The sequence below is a fragment of the Vigna umbellata genome, chromosome 3, assembly GCF_029865625.1.
Source record: "Vigna umbellata cultivar VRB3 chromosome 3, Vumbellata_1.0, whole genome shotgun sequence".
NCBI classification, from domain to species: domain Eukaryota; kingdom Viridiplantae; phylum Streptophyta; class Magnoliopsida; order Fabales; family Fabaceae; genus Vigna; species Vigna umbellata.
The window spans coordinates 21,371,385-21,388,421 of NC_142167.1; the positions used below are offsets into that span (position 1 = coordinate 21,371,385).

The 17,037-nt window shown below is 32.1% G+C and overlaps 2 protein-coding genes across 3 annotated transcripts; both read left to right on the forward strand.

The window, feature by feature from the left end:
* Positions 1-1,738: 1,738 nt before the first annotated feature.
* LOC124829544 (DHHC-type zinc finger family protein) lies at positions 1,739-9,020 on the forward strand. The gene is made up of 10 exons (XM_047303076.2): positions 1,739-1,755; positions 1,845-1,987; positions 3,332-3,445; positions 3,546-3,947; positions 4,709-4,777; positions 4,895-4,966; positions 5,065-5,193; positions 5,293-5,373; positions 5,755-5,955; positions 7,416-9,020. Exons 2-10 carry the CDS (start codon positions 1,943-1,945, stop codon positions 8,514-8,516), a joined length of 2,214 nt encoding a protein of 737 aa, XP_047159032.1. The 5' UTR covers positions 1,739-1,755; positions 1,845-1,942; the 3' UTR covers positions 8,517-9,020.
* Positions 9,021-13,317: 4,297 nt separating this feature from the next.
* Positions 13,318-15,690, forward strand: SCL3 (scarecrow-like 3). Of its 2 annotated transcripts, none has more exons than XM_047303074.2 (2): positions 13,318-13,570; positions 14,017-15,690. In XM_047303074.2, the coding sequence occupies exon 2, from the start codon at positions 14,061-14,063 to the stop codon at positions 15,426-15,428; it is 1,368 nt and encodes a 455-aa protein (XP_047159030.2). In that variant the 5' UTR covers positions 13,318-13,570; positions 14,017-14,060; the 3' UTR covers positions 15,429-15,690. The 2 variants fall into 2 exon arrangements, with proteins under 2 accessions (XP_047159030.2, XP_047159029.2); XM_047303073.2 differs by having other exon boundaries at positions 13,319-13,570; positions 14,014-15,690.
* Positions 15,691-17,037: the final 1,347 nt, after the last annotated feature.

The following is a 17,037-nucleotide window of genomic DNA, read 5'->3' on the forward strand; positions in this document are numbered from 1 at the left end:
CACATAAAAAAAATTATCACGCTATTGTTTGATTATTACAAACTATTATATATGATAATTTTGATGTAATAATTATTCAAAAATTTATATAAAGAATATTTTATTCATTGACAGTAAAAAACCCAACCCTGACTATATATATTAAACTCTAAAAATCTTCCTGTTTTTCGATATGCATTTGTTTGAATTCGAAATTATTGTGTCATAATTTTTTAATTAAAACATTAGACTAATATTTAAGAAAATGTACATTTTAAATATGACTATGCACGAAAGAATGTGACTGATGACTATTATATTATTATTATTATTACTATTATAGGAAGAAATTAAGTAAATATTTACATTATTTATGTATTCTTAAAAATACCACCAAACTTTATCTTTTGACTTTTCTGTAGTCTTATTTTGACTGTACGAGAGTGTGAAAGGTAACCTGATATTTTTGCTTTGCCAAAGATTGTGTTCACGAATTCAATTTAAGGTAAAAATTGCTATGATGACTGTAAGAAAATTTAAAAGGAACTTTTGATTATTATCTTTTTAAAATTTTTATTTGTTTTAATACAGATTGAAATATATTTGTTTGCTCTATTTAATATAAATAAGTTGAAATTGTTAATAAAAATATTTGTTAATAAAAACATATTGGATTCAGGATTTGTAGAAATAAGGAAAATTGATAATAATTAACACACTTTTTTTTTATGATTAATTGAAATTCGTTAAAAAGCAAATTACATTCTAATAATTACAAAATAGCGTATAAAAAACTTGATAACATTTCTAAATTTTTAAAAGATAGAGTGTAACGGAAAAGTTTAAACTTGATTTGTAAAATAAACAATGACTCGTAATTAACAGTTTAATTTTAACTTATTGAAAAATATCAAGATTGAGCTTTACTTATTTAACTAGTTTATAACGTAAAATTAATTTTATTTTATAACTAAATTCCTTAATTTACTTTCTAACTTTATCAACATAGAAATTGAAATGACAATTGTCATTTACTAACTTTTTATTTTAATTTAACTAATAAAATATTGTGAAAATTCTAAAAGATGCCTTTAATAAAAGAACATAAGTATAATATATTAAAACATTTCCATTATATATATATATATATATATATATATATATATATCATTTTAATAAATATTAAATTAAAAATGATTTTATGTAATTATTTTGTCAATTTACTAATGTATTGTAATTTTATAAGATTATGATTATTTATTTTAAATTTTGTTAAAATTAATTTCACATCATATAAATATAAAAATATATATGAAAATATTATTTAATTTAAATATTTTTTTAAATGTAATTCAACCCAGCAGTATTAAATTATATAAAATCTAATTGAATGTATATTTTTATAACTACAATATAAATTCAATAATATTTTTATTTCAATAATTATAAAAATAATTATTTAATTGCTTATGCTTTTTTATTATTATAAAAAACACACACAGTGTAATTGTATTTCACTATTATTATTAACTAAAATTATATAAGAAAGATATTGATTTTTTAAATGTCAAAACTTTTAAAATTTGATCTAAGTTATCTATATAATATAGTGGAAAGTTTGACTTTAAATTTTTTTTTAACTAATGAGATAAATGACTTTAAACAATTAGTTAAGAAGTGGAATCTTTGATAATTAATTCTCTGTCTATACAAAGAGAAGAAGGAATGTAAGAAGAAATCAGAAAAAAAAAAGAAAAAAAAAAGTGTGTGCAAGAAGTAAGAACCTTTTCTTGTATATTAGGATTAGGTATATTATTTAAGATTTATTTAATTTATTTTATTCTGTTCCTATTCCTACTCTGCAGCTGGAAGTGGCAAGTTAGTGCTTGCTTGCTAGTTAAAGGTTTAGGGTAAAGACTTGGAAAAGAAAGAGAGTCAAATCCCAATTCAACTGTGAACAGAAATGGTGAGAAAACATGGCTGGCAATTACCTGCTCACACTTTTCAGGTATATCTTTTCTTCTTCTTCTTCCGATTCTATGTTTTTTTTGTTAGGGTTTGCTGGAATCAGTAATTCATGATTAGCTTCATGAGGAATCGTATATCATGTGGCTTTAATTGCTCAATTCTTGTAATCGCGTGATTTGTTTGTCTTTTTTTTTTTTTTTTAAATTATGTATAGGCTCTTGGTTAACGGCAAGGCTACTGGCTCGGAAATGTCTACTTTATATTGTAGAGTAATGTGTGTTTGATTATATTCTAGAAGTCCCCGTTTCGTACTAATGGTTGAAAGACTGTTTTTGAAAAAAGAAAAAGGAAATAGTGAAATTCTTTGTTTGAATAAATTTATTTCCGCCAGTTTTGGAAACTAAAAAGGAAAGGGGTCGTTTGGAATTAAAACAATCCAGACTTTGTTTGTCGGAGGGAAGACCCTTTCCCGGGCAAATTAATCATGTCTTGCTTAATTTTTCCATGGGTTAACGGCCGAATGAAATATAGACTGTGGAGCTCAACCTCTGATATGTACCTGCCTACCATATACTCTTTCCATGTCCAAAGTTATAAAACATTAAGCAACAGCAGATGTATTGGGTTGTCAAACAAGAGGATTCAATAATTTTAATTTAAAGCATCACAGACTGGAATTTATGGGTGAAGAGTGTTGTTCAAAACCTTATCCCATTGGGTGTGGTTGGTTACATGGATCATTCAATGTCATTCAGCTTTATGAAAGACCAGGTTTAAGAGATATTATTTATCGTGGGGTTTGTCTCAACAACATCTCTCAATATCCTTCTTGATCTCCCTGTTTTTGTGCAGAACCAAAAATCATGTAATCTAGTCTTTTAGCTGGTGCTTCTTCTAATGGTCTTTTTCGTGTGTATCCGAATCGCCTTAAATGTTTTTTGCCATATTTTCTTCAATAGATGCTACATACAACTATTTTGGATTCTAGCTTTTCTCTGTGGCAACACAATTCTCATTTATACTCTTTCCACATTTTTTTTTTCTATTTTGTTCTTTTAAAATCCAATTTTCACTAAACTTTACCATAGAGTATAGATGAAAACAAAAATACAATAAACTTGCCTTTGAACTTGGTAGGTACTTTTCAATAGAATAACCGATGGCGGCTTTTCTCTTTTATAACAATCTCAAATATATCCTGTGATATTGTCATTAAATTTGATCCCTAAATTTGATCCTTACATCACTTAAATATATCCAAATACTAGTTTCTCATATTTTTGTTGATTTATATGATGTTTAGCCCTTTTGATACACTGTGTTGTTTTTTATCAGTTGCAGGCATGCCAACTTATTTTCTAATTATTGCTTCTTTCACTAATAGGTTGTTGCGATCACTGTATTTTGCTTGTTGGTGATTGCTTTCTATGCTTTTCTTGCTCCCTTCATTGGAGGTCGTATATGGGAATACATTTTCATTGGTGTTTACTCTCCTGTGGTATGTAAATCACCTTTTTGTCATTCCACCTCTTTTATGTACACTATTACTTACCCACAAGAAACACAGCTTATGTTGTCTCATTCTTTTGGTGTTGCAGGCACTCATTGTGTTCATTCTTTACGTCAGATGCACTGCAATCAACCCTGCTGATCCGGGCATTATGTCTAAGTTTGACCCCAGAGTGGGAAATAATTTCAATTCTGTTCATGAATTGTCAGGAAAACATCACATTTCAGAACATGAACGCATTGCTGCCAGAGAACAATATTCTCCATCATCTTCCAAAAGGTCTATGACAAATATGAGCAAGAAAAGCTCGGTGGAAGATATGGACAGGGCAGACAGTTCAAGGAAACAGAATAACCAAAGCTCATGTAATGTAGTTGGAGGAATTTTCTGCATACTATTTTCACATGAAGATTGCCGAAAACAAGAAGCATCGACTGAGGAGCAGGGTGGTGGTGAGGATGCACTGTTCTGCACTTTGTGCAATGCTGAGGTACTGCATTGTGATTTGCTACTCTTTGAAACATTGCGATAACATTTCAATTTTTGTTCTTCCTATTCCTATTTAGTTTGGCTGTAAGTTATATCTTTTATATTTTTATTTTATACCTGGGTCAATATTAATTGCAAATACTAAAGTCACCAGTACAATAACAAATCATGAGTCATTGAGAACGAGTTTAAGTACATTTTTGTTTTCTTTGAGAAATGTCATGATTTGTTGGTATAAATTGTGGAAAAGTGTATGTATGTTCATATCATTCTTTGAGAAAGAAGCTAGGTTTTCTGGAATTGTTTTGCTTCTTTTGGGAGAGTTATGACTTTTATTTATGAATTCATTTATTTTGTTTATTCTTTCGTTTTTCTCCTATTTAAGGACATTTAATTCTTATGTTTTTTCTTCTCTTCTTTTCAATTAATAATCTCTTTAAATTAATTTGTTCAATCCTTTTTATGTTTGATCCTAATTTAACTTGAACTTTGAGTTTCCTGGAAACATAAGTAGTAGGGATACAAGAGAATTATCAGCCCCTTTGTTTTCCTTCCGGTTTAATCTATTTTTGACATTCCTGCCCCTTTCCTGGAAGCTTCTGCTACTTGAATTTTGGGAATAAAGTTAGTCTAACCTTATAAACATCTCTAGTTGCATGCAGCTGTCAATTGAGGCATTTTAGAGAAGTAGCTTTAAACCTTGGACTGGACTTCTGCATCTCACCGTAGTGTATTTTGTGCCTTGTGTGTCCTGTTTTGCAGGTGCGCAAGTTCAGCAAACATTGTAGAAGTTGTGATAAATGTGTTGATGGCTTCGATCACCATTGTCGGGTATGATTTGGCGTGCCAAGTGAAGTATACATTTTGGACTTGTATTCACTATTAGAATAACTTTTTCATAATTTTTGTTTAACTTAAAGTTTCACTTGGTTCATTGCATTGCTGCAGTGGCTTAACAATTGTGTGGGTCACAAAAATTACAGTTCTTTTATTGCTCTCATGGCTTTTAGTCTTGCTTGGGTATGTATATTGGTCCTTGTGAATAATTTATCATTTAAAGGCTATAATTTGTTTTGGTTTTCAATAATGCCTTCTGTATGTTATTCTTTGCATTTCAGCTAGCCATTGAAGCTGGAGTGGGTGTTGCGGTTTTTGTCCGTTTCTTTGTCAATAAGAGAGGAATGGAATCTGAAATCATTGATAGACTTGGAAATGGATTCTCTCGGCCCCCATTTGCTGCCGTTGTGGTATCTCTTTTGTTTGTTTTATATTAAATCTGGCATATGACAATTGATTATTATTAATCATATTTAGAAGTTTGATATATTTCTTGTTTCAATGTGTAGGTCGTATGTACTGTAGTTTCTATCTTGGCTTGTGTGCCTTTGGGTGAGCTTTTCTTTTTCCACATGATACTAATCAGGAAGGTCAGTGATTCAGTAGCTGAGAATCTGAGGTTGTTTTTCTGTTCTTTTTTCTTTCCCAACCCCATGCTTTTGTGCATGGTTCTATGCTGCCTGGCTAATCTAATTTGATCAAGGGAACTCTGTGCAATGAAACTTAAGATATGCATCGTTGAGTTTCAGAAAATTCACTTAGGATTAGAAGAGCATTTTTATGAACTGGAAAATAATTTATCAATGTTAGTTACTTAAGAATTTTTGTGAATTATGTCTGGGATGTTTTGCTTCCACCCTGAGATTTTCAGAGCACTATAAAAATCATGTTTTAGTTCTTGACCATTATTTTAGCTTTTTCACACACAAGAGTGGACTCTCATCTTAACTCCTTTCTTCTTGTTGGATCAGGGCATTACTACTTATGAATATGTTGTAGCAATGAGAGCCATGAGTGAAGCACCTGCAGGGGCATCTGTGGAAGATGAATTGCCAAATATACTTTACTCTCCAACAGGCTCAGCCACGACTGGATTGAGTGGAGGAAGTTCTCTTGGTTTGCAATATAAAGGAGCTTGGTGCACCCCTCCCAGGGTATTTGTTGATTATCAGGTACTATGGTTAATTTTTGCTTTCATCTGTATATTGATTACCCAATGATGGCACTGTTGGCTTGCGGTTTGATGATTTTTAGTAGAGCTGTCAAAATGGGTCATCCGGCTCGACCCACCACGGGTTGGTCACATGGTGAGCCAACCCAACTTGACTCATTTATTAACGAGCCAGAAAAATTCGAACCCGGTCCGACCCACCACGGGTTGGTGGGTAAACGGGTTGGCTCACTAGCTCACTTAATTACAATTTTTTTTAAATAAAAAAAATTACAAACTTTCTATAATTTAAATCTAAACAAATTTCACTCCCAACATGGGTGTTTAGTTAATTTTGAAAATAAGGAACTTAAATAATTTTTTCAAGCAAAAACAAAATAATAAATATTTTTTTATAAAATTAAAATTAAATTTTAATAAAATAAAATTAGGTAGGTGAATTGGTGGGCCAACCCGGCCCACCACGGGTTCAACCCGCATGAGCCGTATTTAAATGAGCTGGGTTGAAATCTGTCCCGCATAAAAAAAAATACAATTTTTTCAAACCTAACCCAGCTCAAACCCATGGTGGGCCGGATTGGCCCGCGGGTTGTAACTCATTTTGACAGTTCTAATTCTTAGTTGGGAAACTATATTGAAAGACTCTTGGGCAACAGTCAGAGTCAGAAGCTGTTCTTATTTATTTGAAAAATCCTCTAAAAGAAGCTTTGAATTGTGACACTGGGCACTTCTGTCCTGGCTTTCGGAATATATCTTTTTCATTTGTTCTAATATGAATCACCTCTAGGAAAATTAGCGTCTTATCATTCAAATGCTACATAGGTTAACATTTAAAATTTGAATAACTTGAATTTTACTGAAGCCGTAGCTTTCTAATCCACGGAAAGAGGTCAAGTGACAAGAAAATTAGGGGTTTGAAAAATGTTTTCGATTTTTTATTTTTTATATTTTCACAAATAATTACAAAAATTGACATCTTATTTTTATTTTATTTCCTGTTAACCAATATTTATATAAGAAACAGTGAGAGCAGGATTTTTGTAATTATATGAGAAAATGGGAAGCTGTTTTAAAGTCTTAAGTAGTTTAGGACCTTTAGATAAAAGAAATGGATGAAAGAGCGAAAGGCAGAACAAAAAAAAAATTCTTTGGAGGTAGGGGGAATGAACTATGTATAATGGCTTTGGCTGCAACCTTGGCCGAATTTATATGGCACTGTTGTGCCGGTCCCTGTATTAGTGACTTACTATGTAAATTCTAATCGGTATACCAAATTAGTGATTTTCATTTCTATATTTATTTTATACCTGTTTTACTTAACGAACTTTTCATGTAGTTTTCTTATGTAAATTACATGCTATTACACTTTTCCCTTTTTATTTTCTTGACAAAGTGAAATGTTTTTGTTCTTAAAAAGTATTTATGAGTTGTTTTATGGGGCCTGCCTAACATGGGCTTTAGGATGAAGTTGTGCCTCACTTGGAGCCTGGAATGCTACCGTCTACTGTTGATCCAGATGCAGCGGGTATTGCAGAAAGAGGGCAAAAGATGCCAAAAAGACCTGTTCGTATTAGTGCTTGGAAGCTTGCTAAGTTGGATTCACAAGAGGCTGTGAGAGCAGCTGCGAAAGCCAGGGCATCTTCTTCAGTTTTGCGACCTGTAGACAGCCACCGCCTACCAGATGCAGAATTGAGTTCTAGTGGCAACATGAGCATCAGAAGTAGTTTGAGCACTGAGACTGGAACTAACAAGGAAATTAAACACGAGTTAAGATTGTCTCCGGTCCAAAATTCTATTGCTCCTAGTCAAGGAAGTCGCGATGAGTATGAGACTGGAACTCAAAGTATGAGTAGCTTCAGCAGTCCTAGCCATGTTCATGAGGCAGTTACACTCAGCCCTCTTCCACAGGGTCACAGTTTGGGTGGCTTCAGGTCAGGTGCCTCAATCCCTGGTTTGGTGGTGCCTGAACGTCCTTTAACTTCTAAAGCAACATTGTCAAACTTCAGGAACCCAATATCTAATCCATCTCTTGGATTTGATGGGAGGACAGCAATGCCAAAAGGAATTGGCCATGATCCATTGTTGCTTTCTGCTTCTAACACTTCTATTCTAAGAGATGTGAAACGGTCATCAGTTGTTTGGGATCAAGAAGCTGGCAGATACGTTTCAGTCCCTTTATTGCCGTCAGAAGCCCGAAATAGGTCATCAATGCGTGTAGAATTGCAAAATGTAAATGCTGAAACAAGCAGTTTTGGGAAAAAACCAGTGATTCCGCAGCAGCAGGAGTTGTCATCATCTGCACCCAAGTCTCCAGGGCAGCACAGACAGAATCTGATGTATACAGGAGATTCTATCTTTTATGGAGGTCCATTTTTGAGTGCCCCTATTAAAGATGGTTTGAAAAATGAAAGACGTTTGGCATCAGGGGAGGCGCAAGATAACATATCGGCGAACTTGCCCCTAGAGCCAAGATATAAAAGGGACTCTCTTTCAAATCAGCTTCCCGTGTTTGTCCCTGGTGGATTTGAGAATAACCTTCAACCTCGTTCTGGCATGAATTAGTTTGATTTGTTTTGAGATTCCAATGAACTGGACAAAGTTTTTGTTGGAATCGAGAGTACAGTGAAGAGCAACCAAAGGGTCTGTCTATATGGTGGGCGCGATTTTAGCCTTTCAGACCATACAAATGAACATTATGGTGAACAACATCTGACGCCAACAGCTGGTTCATCATTTAGGTTTAAAGTCTGTCGTCTTGCAGCCTGTACGTACGTTTGAGATACATCCAAATGCCTATGGGCATTTGAGAGATTGAAATGAACTTCATTGTTCCTTTTGCTGAACATGCATTGAGAAATGTGAATCATCCGTGACGCGGTTGATGAAATCTCAAAGCACTTATCAGCATCAGTTCAGTAAGCATGATCCTCCTTAATGGATTTTAATTTATTATCGTACCATTTGTTCCACTAGATACTAAAATTGTCATCACCTTGCGTTTGGGATAGAATAGTTTTGGCTTGTATAATTGTCTCTTCTCTTGCTATAGATTTTTTTTATGCCACGTGTCATTTGATGTTAGGTATCTTAGGCTCGTAGTTATCTACGGAAGAGAATGGCCTAGTCTTGCTTCTGACAAAATACTCCTAACCCCAAGGTTTTGTCGTTGCCAAATTTTGCAATTCTTGTTGGAGCAGCATCGCGACACTGTCGTTATTCTGCCTGTTTGGGACCTGGAGCTGCTTTCAACGCCTATCTGCCAAACTCTTTTGTTGCTTTTCATTGATATTCGTGCCATCATTGTTTAAATGCTCAAGCAAAAATATTGATTTGCAGATAAGGGAAAGTACCCTGTTTATTTTCAAATTCTATGTTTCTAATTTTCAAAGTACAAGTTTCTGAATCGTTTATTGTATTATTCTTTCACTCTGTTAGTTTTTTTTTTAATATTAAAAACAACTATTATTTTCTTATATTTGACTAGCATTACTTGTAACAAATTAAAAATGTTGCTGGATTTTTTATTTTCTGTTTTTTAAATCAGCTTATCAGTAGTAATTAATGCATTTTAGTACTCTAATTTTAACACTATTAATAAAATACTAAAAATATTGTAAGAAATTCTTCAACAGTTATTTCCACGTCCCTTCTTACACGTTAAGGAGTTGTTTTTCCCTGTTTCATCTTTTGTCTTTTTCTTTATGATGGTGGTGGGGAAGTTGGGTCTTTTTTAATTGTCCCTTCTAATACTTTTTATTGTTTTTATTTATTATTATTTTTTTAAGCCACTTCTCGTTATTTTACTCTATTGGAAGCATAGTAGGTTACGTTATATAATTACATATGCGTACTAATAATAAATATAAATTAATTCAACCTTAAAAACAACCTGGTGTGTTTGGTATCTTGTATCATTTTCATTCTTAAATGTTTGTGTGATTTTGGCACATGTACTACTATATCAGGTCATTAATGGAGGATTGCATACCTTTCTTTTGTCTTTTTATAAAAATTGATAGAATGTAATGTATTGACTATTCTAATTTTGCTTTTTGCCTCCATAGATAGACTATTCTCACAAATTGATGTATGAAATATTGCAATAATTGCAGTGGGATAAGCTCATAATTTGAGTAACAGTCACACATCAATTGATTTTTTTTAGATGATTTTTTTCTGTCTCTCTACGACTATGTCTACATTTAATCTATAAATTATTACATATATTCAAATTAACACAAATAAAATTAATTGCAGTTTCGAATAAATGAAAGTATATGTGAATGGTAAGATCTCAAAATTTATAGTATAATTTGTTTAATAACTTTCTATGAATTATATAAATATTTTGTTATTTTGTTAAAATAATAAAGATTTATAAAAAAATTAAATTAATCAGTTAAAAATAGAAATAATAATTAATTAATTAAACCACAATTAATGTCTGTGCCTTCCACAAAGATTTGTTGGAAAATGTGAATAACTTTTCTTCTGTATGTTTTCACAACCATATATGTCCATGCATTTTAAAATTTCAATCATTTAATTTTTTATATTTTCAATGGTAAATACAATATAAATAAATGTACTATTACTATAATTTAAACTCATTTGTTTTGGACACACACATACTTGTATAGTATTACTTATTGGTGCACATTTCCATTAAACCAATACTATTAATTTAAGAAAAAACATTTATTTTAAGTAAATGATTGGTTTCATATTCTTTTTAAGAAATCTTATGGAGTAAATATAGGACGAGGTGTAAGAGAAGGTAAAAATAAAACCAGATTGATTGTTTAGAATAATATAAATGTAGGAAAGTATAAAAAAAATGTTGGGACCTACAAACAAAAGAGTGGTGTATGTTTGGTTATTATGGGTTTTTGTTGGTTTTATTTATAACCCAATTGGATTTTTTTAAGGCTTATTTGTCTTGAGTTATTTGATAGTTACATTAATTTAAAGAGTTTTTCATCAGATTATTTATATTGAGATTTATTAGATTGTTTTTTAATTTTATTTTAATTATCTTTATATTTCTGCTTGATTATAATTTTCTTATGTTTAGAGAAGAAAAATATATTGTAATTTATTTATTGATATTCACATCCTATTATTTTTTTAATACTCTAATTTATTTTTTGATATTAACATTTTATTTCATTATTTTAAATAAGTATTTGACAATAAAATAAAAATTTAACTTTCATGCAAAACTACTAGTTTATTATTCACATGTATTGTGAGAATTATTCTTACTCCAACATACACTTTTTTTTATTATATATATAAACTATACTCTCAATAATTAAAAGTAATGTAAGAGTTATTCTTCTTCTTAGTGCTTATTTTGGATATGATACTTTGGATATGAACATATGTATAAGAAAATTACGTTTTTAATTAATTACCGATAACAACACTGATACGATAATGTTGATCATGACAATCACGATAAAATATAATAAATTAAGAAAAAATATTAATATTAATTTATTTTTTAAAATTAAATCATCTTAAAAAAATTAGAATTTATGTTCGATTAAACAGTTTCTATTTATCACTTTTTTATTTTCTCACTAGTACATTTGATTTGTTCCCTGTTTATTTACTAAACACTGTATTTTCTTGAAAAATACACGAAAATCAATCAAAGAACACTCCAAAATCCTAAAGTTAACTTTCACACGCAACATTATTTCTTGTTGGTTTGCATAGAAAAGTTAGCATCTGAATTTAGAAATGGAATCTCGTCAGAAATACCAACAATCAATTTCAGTATAAAAGACCGAAATGAAGAATAAAGCAGTAAATAAAAGAAAGGAGAAAAAAACGAAAAGAGCATAGAAGATCTGATGAGATAGTATGTGAGTTTTGGCAAATTGGGAATTCGGAAAAAGAATAGAGAAATAGAGATAAAAGTTGAATCTGGTTTTGGAGTTTTGTAGAAGGTGGTTGTGTGTTTGTCGTAATAGGAGAAGATAATCCAATTGTATAGTCATTGCTTTTGAAAATAAAACAAAAGTTTGATTTGGAATTATGTTAGGAACTCTCACTCTCTCAGCACACTCATCCCACTCACGACCAAAACCGAGGGGTAACGTTGTTTGTCTTTGTCAAAGCATGTTTGTTTTTACGTACCATTTCGGAATATTATAACTCTTTCATTCCCTACCCACCTAAGCTTCAACACAAACACAACCACATTAAACTACAACTTTTTCTCACAGACAAAAACCACCGCATTCTTTTATCTTACTGTAACTTTTATCTTACTCAACATTTCCTAATGAAATTAGTTATTACTAATGTTTTGGATTAATCTCATGATTTTATTTATTTTTAGAGATGAGATGTTTGGTACAATTTTATTATTTTTATAGTTTCGGTTTAAAAGTTAAGAGGTTTCTTATTATGAATTTCTAACTGGTGTCAAATTAATGAGTTATGAATAAAATTATATAAACTTTTATGTATTTTTTGTTCATATATTTTCCATGTTGTTCATTTTTAATTAAGATGAAACTGCCTTGAATTTTTAATATTTTTTTTCTTTAGGTTGAGTCTCTCCATGTTGAATCCTAGAGGAATAACATACTATTGCACAATGAAAACAAAAAAATGTAAAGAAATAAAATAGATGATAAATAATAATGTTCTCTTCTGAAAAAAAAAATGACATGTCTATTGGAATTAGAAAAAACCAACAGCAAATAAAATCCAAAATCTCTTTTTCTTATGATACTTTGTGCACCAGAATAAAATCAAAGCAAGAAATTTAATTTTATAAACTCTCACATTAAATTTCTGATAAATACAACATTGTTTAAATTAATTATCTTATTCAAAAGTGTAATCCATTTTAGAATTTAAAAACATGTGATAGTTTTATTATTCAATATTTTGAAGTAATAATTTTTTTTAATTATTATTAATCTCAATTCCTAAACTTTGAAATTACATAAATTATTGGATATAGTGAAATAAACCTTTGATTCAAAATCGGAGAAGGCTGGTCTTAGTAATCACTTATTCTGTCCCTACTTTTATCTATAAAAATAAAACAAAAAAAGTTTTATGCATATAATAGAATAAAAGAATCTACATATTGTTGGGGTAATTATAGATAAGATGTGGTAATTTTGTTAATGTTTAGAATAATTAATTTAAAATTAGTGTGAAGTGAAATGTTTAGTAAACTAAAACCACGACATTAAAATGAAACTAAAAAGAAATGGAAAAATGAAATGTAACTGTATGTTTAGCCTTTACAGGAAGATAGAGAAATTTCCAAGAGTCAGAAATTCCACACAGCACTGAGGTGTGAAGGACAACAAAACAATAAAGACAAAAGGGACCCTTCACGCATTGTCGACAACGTAGTCATGAACAAGTAGCTGAAACCAGAAGAAGGGTCCAAACATTGAAACTCACTCCCAAAGAAAGCAGAACAACCAACCCATTATGGTTCTGGTTTTTTCAGTGTTCCGAGAGGCAAGTTTTGGATTTTTCTGGGGGTTTCGTCTGGATTCTTCTTCAATTTCAAAACCCTCCAAGGGATAAGCGTTCTCTCACTGCAATGCGTTCCTCTTGTTGCTGACCTCGTTTCGGTAGGTTCTCTCTTTTTCTTGTAACTGCTTCCATGTTTTTCTCCGAGCTTTTGCTGAATTGATGTAAAAGTCTTGAACCTTTTGGTTTTTGAGGTTATAAAACTGAAAATAAAGCTTGAGGGTTGTTAAGCTTGTGATCGAAGTTTGAACTTGGGCTGCGCAGATTCTTATGCACAAATGGTTTTTTTTTTTCTTTTTGCTTTTCCTACTTTGTTTTGAATTTGTTCTGCCTTTCTTATTCTGTCTTCATTCATTATTAGCTTCTGCGTATTTGGCTCATGTGTTGTATTGTAAAACCCGTGATTTTGTATCTGAATGAATCGAAATTTTGAAGAGTGTTTTCTTGTCTGATAGTTATTTTGTCACTACATTCTGTTTCTCTTCACTGTTTGCAAATTCCTAAGATTGTTGTTGTTATTGTTACATGCGATTCGTGTGGCTAGAAGAAGGGTAGTCTTTTGTAAGTTCTTCACCCTTGCAGCTCTTCTCCATGATGTCACTTTCACCTAGCTTAGGTTCTCCCAACAATATCTTGCTTAGAGAAATGAAATCAGAGGAAAGAGGTTTGTACTTGATCCATTTGCTGCTCACTTGTGCAAATCACGTAGCTGCTGGTAATCTTGAAAATGCAAACGCCACACTCGAGCAGATTTCACTGCTTGCTTCCCCTGATGGGGATACTATGCAGCGAATAGCTGCGTATTTTATGGAATCACTTGCAGATCGGATTCTGAAAACATGGCCTGGGATCCACAGAGCCCTCAACTCAACCAGAGTGACTATGCTATCAGAAGAAATTCTTGTTCAGAAGCTCTTCTTTGAGCTTTTCCCTTTCTTGAAGGTGGCATATGTTCTCACAAATCAGGCCATCGTTGAGGCAATGGAAGGGGAGAAAGTGATTCACATAATTGATCTCAATGCTGCTGAAGCTACGCAGTGGATTGCCCTCCTCCAAGTTTTGAGTGCTCGTCCCGAAGGTCCTCCTCATTTGAGAATCACTGGGATTCATCAGAAAAAAGAGATTCTGGATCAGGTAGCTCATAGACTAACTGAAGAGGCAGAAAAGTTGGATATACCATTCCAATTCAACCCTGTAGTCAGCAAGCTAGAAACTCTTGATTTTGACAAACTTCGAGTGAAAACTGGTGAGGCACTAGCAATAAGTTCCATACTCCAATTACATTCCCTTTTGGCCTTTGATGATGAAGCCTTGCGGAGAAAATCTCCTCGTCTGTTAAAAGGCTCAAACGGAATTCACCTGCAAAGAGTCCTGCCACTGAGCCAAACCACATTGGGTGATATGCTTGAGAAAGACATGATCAATGGGTACACTCCAAGCCCTGACTCAACCTCGTCATCACCAGCATCTTTTACCACTTCCAATTCAATGAACACGGAGAGCTTTCTCAATGCCTTATGGGGTTTATCACCAAAGGTCATGGCTGTGACAGAGCAAGACTGTAACCACAATGGTCCAACTCTGATGGATAGGCTACTTGAAGCACTATATTCTTATGCAGCATTGTTTGACTGTTTGGAATCAACAGTCTCAAGAACCTCATTGGAGAGATTAAGGGTGGAGAAGATGATTTTCGGGGAGGAAATAAAGAACATCATTGCATGTGAAGGGCCTGATCGAAAGGAGAGACACGAAAAGCTTGAAAAGTGGTTCCAGAGATTTGACCAAGCTGGGTTCGGTAATGTGCCTCTGAGCTACTATGGTATGTTGCAAGCAAGGAGGTTCGTCCAGAGCTATGGCTCTGAAGGATACAGAATGAGAGATGAAAATGGCTGTGTATTAATTTGCTGGCAGGATCGACCAATGTTTTCAATATCAGCTTGGAGATCTAGGAAGTAAGTAAGAGAGTTCAAGGGGTAAATTAATGACCTTTTTTTTTTCTTCTTTTCATTGCATGAGAGTGTTTTATCTTTTGGTAATGACTATTCTTCAAGATCGGTTTTTAGAGATACCCTTTATTCATTGCCTGGTAAAACCTCATAAAAAGAGAAACTTGGGAAGAGATAGAGAAAGGTTAGAAGGACATAAGAACAGAACAGAGGATTTAAACTTGGTTGTTTATGGTTTGAATTTTTTACTGCTGATAATTTTTTTCTATAAACTCCTGTACCCTAACTTGTATCTAGCATATTATATTACATATATATATATATATATATATATATATATATATATATAATATGTTTTTCTTCAACCACTTCTTTAGAATAAGTTAACATTCAAAATTCTAGGACATGTGTCGGTTCTCTTTCAGCGAATGTTGTGACTTTGGCTTTTAGTGGATTTGGATGAGTCCTGAAAAAGCACTGCCATATTAGGGTGCTCAAGAAATTAGATGGTTCATTCCTATTATGTACCATACTCACACACACAAACTTTCTTTGTGCTTTGTCATGATGACGACTGCTAAATGTCATCTATCAAAGATTGGAGAATTCTTTCTCGTTGGATATTTTTTGTGTAGTGGTGACAGATGAGCCCATTGGCCTCAAAGCTTTTGACTTTAGCACCATAAAATGCATCCCAACGCAGCCACACACATACACATACTCACCCCAAAATAAAAACATCTCTTCCCCATTTCATCTTTTGTGATTTTGCTTTTTTGGTAGGTGTGGTGGCTGTTGGAGAATTGGGGTGTGTGATCAATTCACAAACAATATTTAAATAATTGGGGTGTGTTCTAGTTTTTGTTCACTAAACAAGACCATTTTCTTTTAAATGTTTGTGTTGTCAGAGGTTGTCAATTAATAATAGTAATAAGGTAAAATCTCTTATCAGACTTTTGTGAGGAGGAGCCAAGAATATCCTCTTGCGCTCACACCCTTCATCTTTATCGTGTTTGCAACTGTTTTTGACAATACATTCCGACATTTTCCATGGTTGAGATTCTCTAAGGCTTTGATAAAGCTGTCGGGCATCTCAACCCTGTAAGAGGAACTTTGCCTTTTCAATTGGTGATAATTCTTGCGTGAATTTGGCGTCAGAATTTATTCATCAGGATTAGGCATGTCGTGATTTTTTTTCAGCACGAATCAATCACACTATTATAAAAGTTAGTGATAAATATGTTTAGTCTTTAAACTTTAAAGATATAGTCCTTTTTAATATAATGATCGTAAATTTTTTTAAGGTGTCAAATGATGTTTCAGAACAGGGTTTGAATTGTTTAATCATTTAATATATATCATCTCAAATGTCAGTGTAAACCTCGGTTTAATACATAAAAAGAAATTAAAGTCGTTGAAGTAAGATAATTATATCTATTTATTTTTAAAATTTGAAAACTGAAATGTATTAAAGTTTATGACAAAAATAAATTCTAATTTTGTATTTAAAGAAACATATTTAACCCTAAAAATTAATATCTAAAAATTGATATAACATCAAATTTTTTATGCATATGTTTCTAACATAGTAATAATGTTACACCATAATATATTATCTT

What these genes read in the sequence shown, in the direction of transcription:
- LOC124829544 (XM_047303076.2), top strand. Translation starts at nt 1,943, where the DNA reads ATGGTGAGAAAACATGGCTGGCAATTACCTGCTCACACTTTTCAG. An exon ending in TACCTGCTCACACTTTTCAG is followed by an intron (nt 1,988 to 3,331) that starts GTATATCTTTTC and finishes TTTCACTAATAG; the next exon opens with GTTGTTGCGATCACTGTATT. An exon ending in CCCCATTTGCTGCCGTTGTG is followed by an intron (nt 5,194 to 5,292) that starts GTATCTCTTTTG and finishes TTCAATGTGTAG; the next exon opens with GTCGTATGTACTGTAGTTTC.
- SCL3 (XM_047303074.2), top strand. Translation starts at nt 14,061, where the DNA reads ATGATGTCACTTTCACCTAGCTTAGGTTCTCCCAACAATATCTTGCTT.